The sequence below is a fragment of the Lepeophtheirus salmonis genome, chromosome 11 (genome assembly GCF_016086655.4).
Source record: "Lepeophtheirus salmonis chromosome 11, UVic_Lsal_1.4, whole genome shotgun sequence".
Taxonomy (NCBI): domain Eukaryota; kingdom Metazoa; phylum Arthropoda; class Copepoda; order Siphonostomatoida; family Caligidae; genus Lepeophtheirus; species Lepeophtheirus salmonis.
This window is the reverse complement of record NC_052141.2, coordinates 3,461,864-3,479,642: the sequence shown is the minus strand read 5'-3', so window position 1 is coordinate 3,479,642 and position 17,779 is coordinate 3,461,864. Positions and strand designations below refer to the sequence as shown.

Below are 17,779 nucleotides of genomic sequence, written 5' to 3'. Positions count from 1 at the left end.
GCATAATGTTTGGTAAGCTTGCTGATGTACTTTAAATGGATTTCTGTAGTATTTTTGTTACGTATAAAGGCTTTCATTTGTAAATGAGGGTTGAATTACTTTTTTCTGGAAGAACATTATGCATAAGGGGGGCAGATAAAAAATAGCCTAGTGGCGCATGAATACCTTAGTCCTCCCCTGCCAATATAATATATACATTAAGATAAAAAAACCGAAAAATAAACAAACATTCATCTACAGAGTCCCATGGCCAAGGTGACTTAAAGCTTTAAACGAAGTAGTGAAACAAGGACCCACATGATCAATGGCTGAAAAATTTTTTGGTGCTCAGATACTTTTTTTCTTCGCTAGAGGTACTGATTGGTTATTATTTGGAGATATAATTAGAAGTTATGATGTTATCTCATATATTTAACTTTTTAAAAGATGATCATTCGAAATCTGGAAGACGGATTTAACTCAACTAGAGAAGATTTTTATAATATAATATGTTTATTCGGCATTATTTTTTCATATATCATTAATGTAAAAATATCTACTTAAATCATATTAAACTATGGAGTCCATGTTCCCACCTCTTATAATAATTCACCATTTTGCGTTAAATTGGACATTTATTATTATAATAACAATCAATAAATCATAAATGTATAATTGAAAACTCCGGCCTCTTCTCTTTGGCGGGAAATTCAAAAAAGGAAAAATCAAATAATGAAATAATTTATTCTTTCCCCCACAGCAATTTTAGATTGTGAGCTAGGCGCACCGGCCTATATAATAACAGGATGCTCAATCTATATAATAAAAAGAAGACTCGCCTTTCAGCTATCGGCAGCCATTTTATGTATACATATATATCCATGTATATTAGTATATCTATCCAGAAAAGATTCTATATAAACTTCATTTTAATTATAAGTTTTTTTTATTAAGAATAATTATAATTTTGTTTTAATGACTTCGATTGAGGATATTTAAATTTTTTGAATCACTGATTCATAAAAAGGATTTGCTTTGAAAGGGACTTCCGGATAAGATCTGTTTTGAATTGTTCGCAGATATTGTATGCTTCATGATGCAATCAAATTTTCGAGTAAATGAATATAATTTGTTTTCGTAATTTTTGAACGTGGTTATTTAAAGGTGAACATTCGAAAGTGTGCAGTTCAAGATCCTTAAATATCTATGACTTGCCATCACGTTTTTGTAGTACGCAGCTGGTAATAGCGTTTTAAATTAATGTTGCCTTGGTTTTTAGAACTCCTTACATTTTTAGTCTCAAAAGGCATTTCTCTGTTTCTTTGCATATTTCTATTACGTCTTTTGATGGAAACAAAAGACCACACTCAGATTTTCTTGCTATCAAAGAATAATTATGGGTGCCCGTTACATAGCTGTAAAGCAATATAAACGGCTCCAAGCACTCAAGCCATACTAAATGCTTGGAGACTGATTTGAAAACATATCCACCAATATAAGCAAGAACACATTCTTTAAATTGGGAAAGGCTTGAGACGAAAGGAGGCACATTGAAGTAGTCATGGTCACTAATTAGTAAATGTTTTCCCTCAAGGCTATACTTCTTGATCAATGACAAATCTTCATCATCAAGGAATTGGAAAACTTCTGATGATTGCCTCTTGTTCTTTGAGGTAGTGAAGAGCGCCACTGTATCATCCAGCCTTCTGCAATTACCACCACTGTCAGAGAAATGATGCCTAACTACTAGTTGCATATAAAAGGAGGAAAACAAATGAGACCTTATGGCACAAAATAATAACTCTATATGATCCTGAAAAAGAATTAAAAATTGGAATAATATTAAAGTAGAATTCACATACACTAGGTAATATGTATAAATATCTACCTGAGTTAGTTTGTAAGTTAGGAGATACTTGATCCTTTTAAATTTAACTAGAGAGTCAAATATGCCGTAAATGGAAGTAATTGATGCCATGAATCCAACAAAAGCAGGTTCTTTTACGCGCATTGGTTTCCAATAGTCTTCCTTTCTAATTCTCAGAGGAGATTTGAATCCTTTTGCCAATGAATTTCTACTGTTGGTGAAATCAAAAAGTCTGTCAAATCTTCTAAGAAACTCGACTATTCCTTCAGAGTTTCTAAACTCCGGTAATTGAAGATCCTTATTACAGAACTCGATCCCATCTGGTACAGATGAACTAATGAGTTAAGTAGCCAAGTTTATCTGTTGAAATAAAGAAATTAGTTAATAATCTTCTGTCCTTCTGACGTTTGACAATTCTTGTTGGTACTTCAATGTCAACTAGGGTCCATTCAATTCTTATACTATCCTTATCTACCATAACTTTGAGAGATGCAAATGTATTCCTAACTAACTTTATACAATGGCATATGTCTAGTAGCATAAATACTATTTGGGGCGATCACTGATGTGAACAAAATAGGTCTGAAATCTCTCTCCTGGTTCCAAATTACCTCTCAATTCTTTCGACATTGCGTGGAGAATACTAAGCCCGTCAAAAGTTAACGAAGTAATATGTGTTTTTGGCTCCGGAGACGTTTTCACTACTTTGGGAGATGAGGAATGTATTTCCATGGGGGACTTGCGTTTTCAATTGGATGTATCTACATCTTCTTAAATATGAGGCGGAAATGCTTTGAATATCATAGACAGAGCGTTTTCTTTTAACCTTATAACATCCAAAGTTCCATTATAACACTCGGGATCAAAATGTTGGGAACAAATCCTTGAATACTCATTTCTAGTAAAGTTCAAAAATCGATGAAATGAAAATTCACTCTAAGCCCCCCATTTGTTCTTGCATCCAAATTGCAACACAAGACATGATTTGCAATTTCACTTTAAAGCTTATCAATGAATCACTTTGGAATACATAAAATGGCTGCTGACAGCTAAAGGGCGAGTATCCTTTTTATTATACGGTTTGTGTATCCAGTTGTTATATAGGTCGGTGGCTAGGCGTGCTTCATCAATCAATAACTTTATGATTTCCCAGTCCACGTCCGAAGTAAGAAAAATGACAGAGTGACGTCGTATGAAGAGCGACATCGAGCGAAAAAGTGTTAGAACGCTGCACCATTGATTCTCCTCAGGCCAACGGTCGCATTTTGCTACATGGTTAAAAGCTTTAAGGTGATCAGACATAAGCTTGTGTCCATAACATATTTCTTAGCTTTTGTTTATTTGTTATTTTTGATGACGTTACAGATGAGCCAATTTAGGATTAAATTCAAGAAAATAAATTGTATTAATACATAATATAGTATTTTATTTTCTCATCAGACAATAATTAGTGTAAATTTTTACCATCCAACAATCACGGTACTAAAATGATTTAAAAATTACTTAATTAAAAATTGTTTTTTAAGAAAAATAGGTCAAAAAATAAATTTTCAAATAAACATACAAAAATTAGTAGACATCTGATAGATTTTTACACGTTGCCACAGCACAAATGCACCTAGTACCTCAAGAAGAAGACATAATTCTTAGAATAATATGAGTTAACACTAGTCAGTAACACTGAACTTGGCTACGTTGTGACGTCATCAAAAAAGTTGTACGCTAACGTCAACAAGACGGCGTTGCAAGTTTCTAATCAACCCATTTTATATATCATGTCGTTATCTTTATTGTATCACGCAACTTTTCCTCCAAAAAGAAACAGAAATAAGGGCCAAATCATCTGGTAGTTAGCCAAATAAATTCATCATACCAACTGCTACTTTTATACTATACACTCGCAAGCTATAATTGTCATATGATTTCTCAGCCATTTTTAAAATAAATTACGTATTATTAAAATCTACAAAGTATTTTATTCGATACCGTATTATAATATTGCTTAGTAATATGTTATTAAAAGAGTATTTATGATAACTTATTATATTATTTCTATGAAGAAAAAGCCAAAAATATATTCATAGAAATATTAAAATTGCCAATATACATACCATATAAACGACGAGTGAATAAAGAATAAATTATGAAATAGCCGAGATGTATCAAGGGAAAAAGGGAATCAACAGCTGACAACAAAATGCATAAGGTATTTTTGTGTTAGTGAGATAACACCGTGATATAGTCACTTTGTCCATGACATTATTCTTGCTCACTTGTGACAAAGTTCAAAATATGTAAGAAAGAATTCTAAAACAAATGTCAAACATTGATCCTTAAGTTAATAACTCATCCACCATTGTGTTTTGTATTTTAATATTTTTTTAAAAAAGTTCATATACGTACATATAGATGTAATTAATTAATTATCTTGACAGCAGTCTAAGAACACATATTTATTTAAACATATTTTTCGAAACATATTTCAAATCAAACTCAACGCAATCTCCTCATCAGTTTATGTAAATAAATAAAAACAATCATAATCATTATTCCTTACTTAAATATATTTTATCTAAGTATGATTCTGTTATTTTAAGAATGCTGTTGGTATTTGCGACTTCTTTTTCACCATCATCTTTCCTTGAGCAGAAAAAAATTCAATGCCAAGAGTTAATAGAGACAGAAAAACAGCCCCAACTAAAATGAGGAATAATGAGCTCATTTGTCCAATAGAGAGATAGATCAAATGAACTTCTTTATCCCCGGTTGAAAAGGTTTCAAACCATTTGAGAAACACCTGATGTCGTATACCCTTTTCCATGATCCCAATGTTGATGAGTGAGAATGATGATGTGAGTGGAGATTGCAAAGGTAGCATGCAAAAGTAGCGAATCGTCCTTTTGTCAATGACTGTCAAATCTCCAAAGTCTCTCATGTAATCGTGGGAGGTGGATATTTGATAAAGAACAGTGTTTACGTCCCTGTAGTAAACGACCCTTTCCTTCTTTGCCTTCTTTAACCCTTCCATAATTGATGGAACGACAAAAGGTAAGGGATCCTCCTCCACTTTCGCCCAATAGTCATTAACGTCCTTATTTCCTCTGGGGAGACGACTCCTCAATCCAAAACTATCTCCTTCTGTGTATACCACACTCCAGTCTGGATTTTCCATCACATCTGTAACTAGAGATCCATAAAATTTTAACAAATAATTAATAAAAGGAAATATTATATATTCTATGAATACTTGTTTCAAAGGGAACTGTCACTTCTGTCGTAAAGAACATGGTCATGGCTCCTCCGTAATATGCATTGAGAAGCACGAAAAAGTAAGCAAGTGACGTCACAAGGGTTCTGAAACTATAGGTTTCCATATAATCCTTTACTTTAATGGAGACACAAATAGGATAGAGTATGGAAAAGCCCACAATAGAGGATATCACAACCCAACAGGAGTCTGTAAAAGGGCGAAAAAAAAGTTCATAGTCTGCATTTTTATTATCCATGAATAAAACTCCTGATGTGTATCCTACTCCAATCTGAAAGACGAAGAAAAGGTTCGAGTTAATTAATTAGTTTACTTATTTCCCAAATCACTAACCTCAAAAAAAAAAATTGAATCTTTTCTTTCTCTCGTAGGTTTGAATCCAAGCACTCAATTGGATATCCGACGTTCCATCAGAAAGGGCCCCCAGTGTTCCTCCATAGGTTTGATTAGGAAACATGTTTGAGCCCCAAAATCCATTTTTCTCTTCTATATAATTAGTTGTAAAGTTCATCTCTGTTTCATAGACCTTTATAAGGTCATGGATATAGCCCCAAGCCTCGCAGTTCTCATTACATCCATTCTTACATTTCAAAATAAGATAAGGGGACCAGGATAGAGTCACAGAGCGGATTTTGATGCCATCTAGGTCCAAAGGCTTCTCCAAAAATCGTCCATCTGGTCCTATTAAAAGGGGATTCACGATGATAAAGTTTCGATCTTTTAGTTTTGCTATTTTGTGACCATTTCCAGATGATGAATATGTGTAAAGAGGGAAGTGGCTGTAATATTATCATATGATGCTGGAAGGGCCCCATGAAGAGAATATACCAGTACTTTATCAATAGGAAAAATGCTCAGGAGATCATTCAGATTGGCATAATCACTTTTATGTATATAGAGAACTTTTTGTAGAGGATAGACTCCTTGGATGGAGTCCTTACTCGTAAGGAACCGTACTCGAACATTACTTTTATTCAATGATTTGCCTGGAACAAAGGGGTGATAATATATGGGATCTAGTTAAATATATTTATATGAGCTTCATTGAGAACAACATTCGGAATAATAACACATTGTAGTTGCCCCACTCTTAATTCTTACCAATGCGTCTAATCTCCGAATTTTTCACATCTTTTTCGATATAGAGAAGTACAGAACTAAAACCATTCTTCGAACAGAAATCCCCAAGTAAATCCAATCCACTTGTACCATTTCCATGGCTCTGTTGAATCCCACATAATATGGAGTACAACGCAGGGATCAGAGTCCAAGTGGATCTTTTCATTTCTACTCCAAAAAAGAAACTAAAATTAAAAGCTTCGATTTTTTCATATTCATAACCTTATTTAAAATGTCTGTAAATGCATAATATATTGATTTCAATGGAAATTAAAATACATGGCCTTTTTGCAAAATAAAATAAAAAAATGATATTCCTCTATATATAAATAATTGAATAATAACTAATAAGAATTAAAAATGTAAAAATGCAGACTCAATGTTGTATAAAAATGTCACAAAACACTTTTTATTAATAAGATATTAATTTCTTGTATTTCTAATATTTTTATATATTTTTTTTTATTCGATTTGAATAAAATAGTTAATTTCAAATAACTCATTATTGGGAAACTCAAAATTGAAATTACAGATCTTATACTTAATCTGACTCTAAGTTCTGAGCTCCTTTTCAAAATGAATTTGATCAGAATAAAATTAATTTTTGAAAAAAAAAATTCAAATATCCATATATATTCACAAAAAATTATATGTTTTAGAAAGAATTTCAAAAATCAACAGCGTTTTTGAAGTTTTTATCATTGTTTTTCCAAGCAAGACGAACGGAAATCAGACACACAAATAAATTATTTTAATAATGTTCTCTTATCTTTAGACTTTAGACATATAATAATAATTGTTCAGAATTTTGAGTTATGTAAATAGGGCTTTGTTCCATTCGGATCAGAATTAGTTACTGGGAACTAGAGGGTTAGTTTGTTTTTTAGATAATTAGTTGATTTTTTTCATGAAACAAGATCGATTCCCAGTGTCTTAAAGTTTTTTTTCAGGTATGGAATTTCGATTAGGAAATGCACCAAAAATTCAAAATCCAAAAAATGAAGTCTTGTACTAACGGAAAAAGGGAGAAGGTATACTAATACGTTTTTATAAAAGGGAATGAAGTAAAAGAAGGAAGAAGAGGATTGGCGAGTTAGTCTTAGTGTGTAAGTTCAATTCTGATAATGGTTGAAGAAACTAGCAATGGCAATGACAATAAATTAATCACAAAGTCAAACATTTGACAAAATTGCCCTATATTTACCAATTAGTATTTTCACATGGTCAATTATATGTTGTGTTTTCAAAAGTGTCAAAAGGTTTGATTATATTTACATCCAATGGACCTAAAGCAACAAAAATTGTTGTATACAAGGAGGTTTCACAATAGAAATTTACATATTATGTATCCATGGTTAATAGTAGATCGTTTTAGTTTAGAATTGTAGTATAAACAATTGAAATATAAATAAAATATTTTTAATTGGCTATTTTTAAGATAGCGTGTTTGTACTAGTAGGTGAATTAAAAAAAATTGAAGTGTTTTGTGGCATGACTTCATATGGTACATCCATCTGAAGAGGCGTCATATAATCAAAAAAAAATCGTCTAAAATCCGGTATATACGCTTTTTCATCTCTTGCGCAGTTCATTGTTATCACGTCTTATGAGGTATGACTAAGGTTGATCATTTTGGTAAGGATACAAAAGCGTGCGAGGAGAAGGGAATAAATACTTATGGCATCATTGATTAAATAATAAACATCTTCCTCTATCAAGAGCGTTATCAATTCCTCCCTTTATTATTCAATATTAATATAATATTAGATGCTGATAGTCGATAGAGAACTGAATAAAATGCCTAAAATAACGTCGCCTTCTGTCTGGATTTCTGGAAATGGAGGCCCAGGAATTTGGAAAATACTTACTGGACGAGAAACAGATGGCTTGTCGGATTTGTTGATATAAATGTGCCTTTAGTCCCACGTCTAGAATTAAACGCCACTCGTTATCCTTATCTCATATCAAAGGTTGGATATATTCATCTAAAATCAAGTTAATGATGAATACATCAAGTCAGACTTTAACTCTGATCTCACTAAGATGCTTATTGCATGTAATATACCCTAATCTATTGCTAATCATCCTACGTTCAAAAAAAATATGGAGAAATACACGGGTAAACCCATCCCTTCGCGAGGAACCATCTTTAGATGAATGGAGGATGTTGGAAATGATGTCATTTATACCCCCCATTGTAAATTGTGAAGTTCAGAGAATTTTTAGCATGTTTCGAGTCATCCACACCAAATTACGATCAAAGTTATCAGTAAAAAGTATAAAATATTTACTATTTTGGAAATAGAACTCTGAATTTTGTATCATCTAACAGTAAGTATTCTTTTTTTTTAAATCTAATCCTAAAATATGCTTCTATTGTAGCCAAAATTATCAAGAATTATGATACACAACTCATTAAATGGCAAAAACAAGTGCTTAAATGGTCACAACATCGGTGGTAGTAGCTTTGGATGGTTCGCAACTAGTTTGTTTGACACTAGTTTCTTCGCATAAAGACTTGGGTATGATAATTAGGTTTTCCAATATTACATAGTCAATAAATATTACTTTTTTATCACTTAAGGATTAGCTATGGTTGATAAGCCCCAAGAAATGGTGTTCAGAAAACTCATAAAAGGCAAAAACAACTGCTTTACAACTGTAGCATTATAATTAGCAATTGTCTGTTTCCTTCATGATAATAGTTTGTTGTTATACAAAATAAATAACGGGGAAAAAAATCTTTTTTGATGCTCTTAATAAGGAGTGATATCGCTGGGCATTACTACATAATTAGCTTTTGTTCTAAATCCTTACGATGGATTTAATTCTAACATTTTTTTATTAGTATAATTATTGTCTAATTTTATGATTTTGACATTTACTTTATTATTAACCATTATTTAGATCTCATCGATAGAGATATGTCTATCCTGTGCACGATTGTATATAGCAACTTCCACATGAAGAAAAAGGGCTGATGGTATATTCCTTAGTATGTAGATTATATTTAATTAATTAAATCCTTCTTTTTTAAACTTGGAACTTCAAATATATTTTTGAAATACTCTACTTTGTCGTTTCATTAGTTATTATTCGGAGAATATGGTTTGAATTACATTTGCATGGAGTGTGACGTTTTCAAATCTACTGTAACGGATAAAAACGTCTTAGTCAATTATACGTAGTATATCTTCATTAAACATTTTGCTAATAAATACTTTCGTTGTACCCTCCAAAATCATAATAAAGCAGCCAGCTGAGAATCACATCAGTACTTTAAATGATACCACAAGTCTTTCTCCCGCCCCCCCTCCCTTCTCCTTGCACGCGTTTTTCAACTTTACTTATGACTAAAATTCATCTAATGTAATTTAATGATTCTTTGTTCAATAATTTCATTGATTGTAAAAATTGTGGTGTACTAGTGAGGTAAACTGACTTATCAAGCTGTTGCAAATAAACTGGTTTACAGATTGAGCTTAAACTTGGTATCATAATGAAAAATAATGCTGCCGACCTAAAAGAAAAAAAAATCTTTAAATCCCTTCAGGATGATCAATTTAAATTAACGATTCGCGGTACTTTTTTTATAGCAAGTGTATACCTCAGCTGTTGTCATTATTTTTTAATTCCTGGGAAAGAACTTTCTTTTCTAATACTACATTCCAATATATTCAAAATCTGATTAAACATTTGTGTGCTCATAAAAGACAGAGAGTAACCCTGAGGATTTTAATACTAAGTCCTGGTTGGACTTGAGAATCGAAATCGAAGTAAATCTTCTTCAACTTCTTCTTAGTCACAGCTGATAGTAGCTGATATAATTAAATGTGATGACAACTAAGCTGCTCCAGGGGCGTCAGCATGATTATATATAAATATTTTTTTAGAGGAGGGGGTTTAGTTTTTGGAATTTTTATGGAAAAAATTTTAAAAATCCATGGGTATTTACAAAAAATTTTAAAATTATATTTTTTGAAAGAAAAAAAAAATCCACAGCGTTCACAAAAAAGTTCAGAAATGAAATTTTGAATATTGAATTTTTTAAAAAACAATTTCAAATATTGAAATTTTTAAAAAACTATTTCAAATATTGAATTTAAAAAAAAAAAACAATTTCAAATATTGACTTTTGGAAAAAAAATATCAAAAATCTACAGTTGTTTACAAAAAAATATAACTTTTAGTTAAAAAATTTGGAAATCCACGTTTGTTCACAAAAAAATAATTTTCTTGGAAAAAAAAGTCAAATATTAAATTTTTTGGAAAAAAAATTCAGAAATCCACTAGTGTTTACAAAAAAAAACTTTCAAAAATTAAATTTTAAATTTTCCAATTTTTTTTCAAATATTCAATTTTTTCGAGAATAATTTCAAAAATCTATAGTAGCTATTCAGAGAAAATTAATTTTTTTGGAAAAAAGTTGTATCATTAAATTTGTATGAAATTTGGATATTTGGGAGGGCCTCTAGCCCCTCTAGCGCACCCCTGTGCTTTCCTCCAAAATCTTTCCTTCAAAATGTCAGGCCTATCATGTTAATTTTCCGTTCCTTTTTTAACTATACATTTTTATAGGGTGGGCCATCTCACCCTACGAGCTGTTGTACAGAGTTTCGAATAACTCAAAAGAGTACTTTGTCATAAGATATATGTAAATAAAAGTTCATTACTATGTAGAGTTACAATGCATGCAAAGGACAATCAATACTATTATTGAATGGGGAAAAGAAAATGGTCTTACCCATCAAAATCAAGTGCTATATTCTTTTAAAAAGCTTATAAACTTTGATCAAAATACTTTCCACAATAAAAAATGGACGGCAAAGTGATGGAATATACCCCAATTATGATGTACCTAAGTGTGACTTTTGATGTAGGACTCACTTGGACAGAACATTTGAAAGATAAAGCCTCCCAGTGTTCTCGGATATGGAATATGGCCAGGGTAATCATAGGACAAAAATGGGGACTGACCTCAAACAAGGTTCTCTGGTTGTATGAAGCTATGATCAGACCTGTTATCTCCTATGGGTGTCTAGTACGGGGATATGCAATCACTACAAAGAAAAGTGCAAGGAAAATATTAAATACCATTCAAAGTAAAGCACTCATGTCAATGACACATACATTTCGATCGACACCAACCACAGGAATGGAGGGAGTTTTGGGTATTGGTCCTCTAGACATATATACTAAGGAACAGGCAACGAAATCATGATGGAAAACGAAGCATTTCTTACGTGATACCTGGGATGGAATAGATAATCTTCCAAAACGTCGTGTACATCGGTTCCATAGTAATAAATACATATACAAGTCGGAATGGATCAACCAATTGACTACATAAAAAGTAATCGCATTTGGATAGATAATAGTCAGATTAAGAATCCTAACGCGATCATCTATACGGACAGGTCTAAAGACGAATACGGAAACACTGGGGCTGGATGGGCCATCACAAAAGGTAATGCATCCATTTGTCATTCAATAGCTTCATTGAATAAAGAGGCTTCTGTGTTCCAAGCAGAGATTTTCGCCATAACACAAGGTGTAGAAGCTCTTCTCAAGTACGAAAAAACACTGAACAATGTAATAATCAGATCAAACTCCCAATCAGCAATTGCTTCAATCTTTAATCCCCTTACTACTAGTAAAGAAGTTATAAAATGTAAAGAAACCATCCTCAAAGGAATGAGTGAGAAAAATATACATCTAGAATGGTGTAAAGGATATTCTGATATTACCGGAAATGAATTTGCAGACCATCTTGCGAAGAGGGGTACTGAGACCCTAAACCAGTTCACTATTGGGACACCTCCAAGCTACATAAAGAAGGTAATTCATGACTTCTTCTTTCACTATTGGTGTGACGGATATAAAAAAGATCAAGGTATGAAACATACATATAATATGCTTAATAAGCCGAAGTCGATGTGTATCAAGCTCGGAAGAGAAAAATTGCTACTCATTGTGCAAACCTACACTGGACATGGCCCTTTCCAAGCCCACCTAAGCTAGTGGAAGGACACAAGCTCAACGTGTAATGTATGTAAGGAAGAATTGCAAAGCGCAGACCATCTCATGAATAGATGCCCCGCTCTATCTTACGAAAGACATCAAGCAATCAATGAATGAAGACATTCGTTATGAAAAGTAGAAAATTAAAAAATATTATTGAACAAAATTTTAATGTAAACTAGGTTTTAGAATCTGCTGTGGTAGCACAAATACTCCGTTGTGTGGTCGTGTTCGTTGTTTTATATTTGTACAATATTATTGTATGTATGGCAAGCAGTAATAAATATTTAACCAACTAACTACTATGTAGTGTCGGGAGTCGAATTCCTTAACGGTAATTAAATTAGTTTGACTTGCATTATTAATATATTTTTTGTTGACTTTTCGTTTTATTCTGAGGAATAAAATTGTTGGGCTTATAGCGGAGGCAAGAAAGAATGTATCCTTGTGTGTGGGGGGGGAGGATTTTGTACCATTAAATTGAAGACAATAATCACAGGGCCGTACGTCAGTATTGCGCTTTGTCCGCTTCAGCGGACCAAAAAAACAACATTACTCAACCGTCCACCAATCATATAGGTATGTAAATATAGATGAATTAAGTCATAATTAATTATTAAAATCTATTATATATATGTAACTTATGACCAACTCATAATAGTACTGAGTCATTATAATAAAATTACATATTTGTAGCACGTCCCCCAAAAGGAAGCTAGATAATTTTTCTCAAAATTGAACATGGAATACATTTTCCAACAAATTATAGTTCATTTAAATGAAAAAATGATTCTGATTAATCCTTTGGAGGCACCACAAATTGTACTTAAAGTAGCCAAAATTCACCGGCACATTTATAGAATTAGTAAAATTAATAAATTATATCTCTAAGACAATATTGGGGCCAAATTAAGTCAGATAGATAAAACGGAGGTTTTAAACTACAGTTAACACTCTTGGGTATCTCAATTCATCGCAGAAATTTGAATTCAAATCCTGTAATTTACCGTAATATCTCTTTCAAATATTGCCTGTCATTTTATATATATAAATGATTGAACCTTTGAATATAAAACACGTTTTTCGCTTCCCGTGATACATTTCTGATAATTAATAAATTACTGCAATTATTTCAAGAGTACTTTACAGCCAAAAATAAAAAACAAAGACGCACACAACATTTTTGTATGGATTTAAAGTACTTCACATTGAGTGGATATTTGAGTTAGATATTACGTTTAACGTTACTGGTTGCAAATGTGAAGTACTTTACAGCCAAAAAAAAAAAAAAAAAAGACGCACACAACATTTTTCGTATGGAGTACTCTTGAAATATTTAAGAGCGTGAGAATTTGTTTCATTGAATACAAGATAAATTAAATTATTACTGCTTAAAGGGACATAAATAATAGTTATGTACTTTTTAGAGTGGATTGTTGCAGTAATTTATTCATTATCAGAAATGTATCACGGGAAGCGGAAAACGCCTTTTAACAGAGAATTGGTGATTTGCTCTATCTGTCAGAAGGAAATACAGAAGGACAACTTTAATGATCACAAAGTTAAACTCCATAAGAATGACCCCAACTGCAAGTATCAAGTGAAAATTGATCATAAGAAGCAGAAAACATTGAACTTTGCTGTTAAGAAAACTTCCTCTGCTACATCCTCATCCTCAGTCACTGCCTCCTCCTGTCCCAATGACCCTGCTCCAGTTGAGGCCTTAATGCCTGAACCAAGATCTGAAAAATCCGTTTCTGCTGAAGAGAAAGTTACTGCAGACACAGAAAATAATGGCGACTCATCAAATTACCCCAGCGGACGGATTTCTCATGGAATAAGACTTCCTAATCTCGATATCGGACCAATCTTCTCTCCCGAGCAGCTCTCTGTAGTCAACAACAACAATATTCCCTCTGCAGAGGACTCTGAGACTAGCGACAATGTCCAGGTAGGTGAGAAGAGCAAGACTGAGGAGATGGAGTTTGTGGACGGAGGCCCAGAGTACCCTGTCGTCTTCACGAGCCAGCTGGGTGACTTACCGGGCGGGAGCCAAAGCGGAAGGACATCCAGACCAGAACCAGAGTGGAGACTGAGCGGGAAATTGTGCCTAAAGTCGAGAGAGATCATCCTCTACTACCCAAGTTACAAACATACAGTCCTCAGATAGATGACAAATACTCCAGAGACTTTCAATATGATTGGTTCCGTAAGTTCCCGTGGCTAGAATATGACGAGGTTGAAAAGTCAGCCAAGTGTTTCGCCTGTTCCAAATTTTCCATTTCCAACCTTGGGAAATTTGAGTTCAAAACATGGAAAAACAGTTCCTCGTTGAAAGTTCATTCTAACAACAAAAAACACAAACTGTCGATGGAAAAGTGGATCAATTTCCTCACATCAAAGAGAAAGAATACCTCGGTTCTCGGCCATGTTCAGTCTCAACATGCTGAGGAAGTCGTGAAGTGGCGAGCTTATTTGAGGTATCTTTTCCAAACTGTTGGGTTCCTTGCAAAGCAAGGATTGGCTTTAGGGGCGATTCGAAACAAGAGAAAAGTTGACGGAATCTAATGAAAACAATCGAGGAAACTTCTTGGAGCTTTTGTCCCTGCGTTCACACGACAATCATATTCTCAAAGATAAACTGGAGGCCAAAGTCAAAAAATTTGGTTCAGCTGGGGCAGGTTTTGCCAAATGGACTTCACCTGACATCCAAAATGAGCTGATAGAGATTATAGCATCCAAAGTGACAGAAATATAATGAAGATGTCAAGACTTGTGCCGGCGATGATGACTACTGGTTCTCTGTGATTGTTGATGAGACTTCAGATATGTCAAACACGGAGCAGTTCAGTCTGTCACTGGGATATCTGACGAGTGAAGGCATCAAGAAAGAGAGCTTCCTCAAGTTTGTAAAAGTTACCCAGACTGTCGGCCTTCACGAGGCTGTCAGGATCTCGGCCTTAACCCTGCCCGCACTGTCTCCCTGGCCGCGGACTCAAACATATCCAGCATCAAGAAGGGCCTTGCCACCAGGTGGAAGGAAACAGTCACTGTGTGTCTACATCCACTGCTACGCCCATGTCCTCAATCTTGTAGTCAAGGATCTTGTCTCAGATATAAGCCTGTTGAGAAATACAATGGGGCAGTACAAATTTTATACAACTTCATTGAAGGGTCACCAAAGAGGTCAGTAATCTATTATAAGTCGGTGAAGATAAAAAGTAAAGATGAGGAGCTATGCCAAAATGATGACCCTGAAGAACCAGTCTGCTACCCGCTGGAGTCTGCTACGATGCTGTACACGCTGTATCTCTAGGGATGGTCAGAATCATGAAGACCCTCATAATAATGAGAAAAAGATAAAGATACATTGTCGAGTTCAACAGCAACTTCTCTGCTCAACAGCATCTTTAGTCACGAATTTGTTTTCGGCATTGAACTGTTGAAGACACTCCTCAGACACACATCTAGCTTGTCAGATGAACTTCAAGGCAGAAAGGTTGACCTAACAAAGGCCCGGAAACACGTCAACCTAGTGATTAGGACTCTTGAAGATCTTAAGAATGAGAAAATCTTTGAATCAATCTGGAAACTTGCTGAGTTGAAGTCGTCTGAGATGAAATCAGTATTTGACCAGGAGGACTCAATTGATTTGGAATTCAAGGAGGCGAAGATTCCAAGGAGAATAAAGTGGAAAGGAACAACTGAATCCTACTTCCCGTGAAACACATTTCGATATTGCAATCAATAAGATTGTATTAGAGCTTGAGAGCAGATTTAGCACCGACGATACAAACATCACAATGGATCTCATTGCAATCGTCAATGACAGTGAAGTGGAGACCTGTGTCATTGAGCGTGTCGCCAAGTACTACAGACTTGAACTCGAGCAGCTCCAGTCAGACCATGCAATCTTCCAGCAATTCAAGGTTAATATTATAATGTTTCTTTTTGCATTATATGTTTAAAATTTATGTTTCTCTAGGCAGATATTGACACAGAAGACATGGTTTCGTCACAAATTGCTGCGGAGTTAATAAGCTCGGGAGTGTTCCGCCTGATGCCGGAGCTATACAAGGTGATCGTTATCCTGGCCTCAATGCCCATCAGCAGCTGTGAGGTGGAGTGGTCATTCTCCTGTCTCAGAAGGCTCAAGAACCACATGAGGACCACCATCGACCATGAGAGGCTCTCCTCCCTCACTCTCTTGAACATGGACAGGATGATGGTGGACAAGGTGCTCCATGAAGACATGGACAGTTTGATTGACACCTTTGCGTCAAGGAAAGAGAGGAAAAACTTCTTCTTCTAATCATGATAAAGAACACATGCATTTTTTCTTCATTTTTTCAAACACATCACCACGTATACATGCGAGTTAAGAACATCAAGACTTGTGAACATAGTTTATTTTCTGTCGATGTAACCGTTTCATGGTATATTATAATCTCGTTCATTATCTTCATCCGTTATTATTTTAAAAATATTTAAGGAGGTTTAAATTGTTTGACTTAATTGTATAGTTCAAAAATTTTCTCTCATTCTTGCACGGTGCATTTTATACTCCATTATACTCCTTCCATTATGATTAGGTCGGCATCGACTTTCCGTCTAGAGTTTTTCATTTTATTTTTCCCAATGTTTGCCTGAAGAAAATAATGGTCAGACAGTCCATTGGACGATATTCTTGCAAGATTTAATCTATGTTGTAGCATTTGCCCTGTTTAAATATCCCACGTTCACCACTGAAAATCAACCGTTCACCCTTGTAAAGCGGACCGAAAAATCTTCCTGACATACGACACTGTCCGTCATCCAAACATCGATGCCATTAAGACCATTGTTAGCCAGCACTGGGACGTCATGAGAGAGGACTATATTTGCAGCGAATGTCTGGCATTCTGCATCCACCTGGAATCCATCATTGCCGCTAGGAGCAGTTACATTAATGATTAAGAGAGCTTATTCACACATCTATATATAGTATTAATTTTGTTGAAATTCTATTGTTAATTAGTAAATTATATATTGTTGAAGTGTTCCGATTTTATTGACCACTCGGTATTTTATTTGAAAGGGACTGTATCAGTACCCAGATAAGTCTACTGAAATTGATGCATGAGTTAAATTGAGGATTGCCATCAGAGTGATTCCATCATATACGAGGGGGGTCTAAAACTTTTATGACACTCATCTCAACTCACTCAAATGACTGTTATATAACAACTGATCATCCAAAATAGCTGAAACTTTGGCGAGTAACTGTCAACTTTTCATATATCCTAGCTTTATACAAAGTCATTTTTGTGTTGATTTCCTTCATATCATAGCTACTTGCAACTAATCTAATGAAACTTCATGACAGGGCAGCTGCTCTCCTTCACAAGAATTCTTCAAATTGTCAGGATTATCAAGTTCACTTTTGATTCCTCAGTATCTTTACATACCGACAGAACATGTTTGATGTATCAGACGTTCATTGATGCAGATGAAGATTTGGATCTCTTACAGCCTTACAAAGGCGT

At 34.2% G+C, this 17,779-nt stretch overlaps 1 protein-coding gene and 2 long non-coding RNA genes across 3 annotated transcripts; 2 read left to right on the top strand and 1 right to left on the bottom strand.

Annotated features, from left to right (window-relative positions):
• Positions 1–4,184: 4,184 nt before the first annotated feature.
• Positions 4,185–5,381, bottom strand: LOC121126275 (uncharacterized). The gene is made up of 2 exons (XM_040721610.2): positions 5,094–5,381; positions 4,185–5,029 (listed from the first exon to the last, which is right to left on the bottom strand). The coding sequence occupies exons 1-2, from the start codon at positions 5,350–5,352 to the stop codon at positions 4,434–4,436; spliced, it is 855 nt and encodes a 284-aa protein (XP_040577544.1). The 5' UTR covers positions 5,353–5,381; the 3' UTR covers positions 4,185–4,433.
• LOC139906575 (uncharacterized) lies at positions 5,270–6,418 on the top strand. Its single transcript, XR_011782205.1, has 2 exons — positions 5,270–5,403; positions 5,486–6,418. It is a non-coding gene; the product is annotated as an uncharacterized lncRNA (long non-coding RNA).
• Positions 6,419–16,020: 9,602 nt separating this feature from the next.
• LOC139906610 (uncharacterized) lies at positions 16,021–16,713 on the top strand. Its single transcript, XR_011782249.1, has 2 exons — positions 16,021–16,183; positions 16,240–16,713. It is a non-coding gene; the product is annotated as an uncharacterized lncRNA (long non-coding RNA).
• Positions 16,714–17,779: the final 1,066 nt, after the last annotated feature.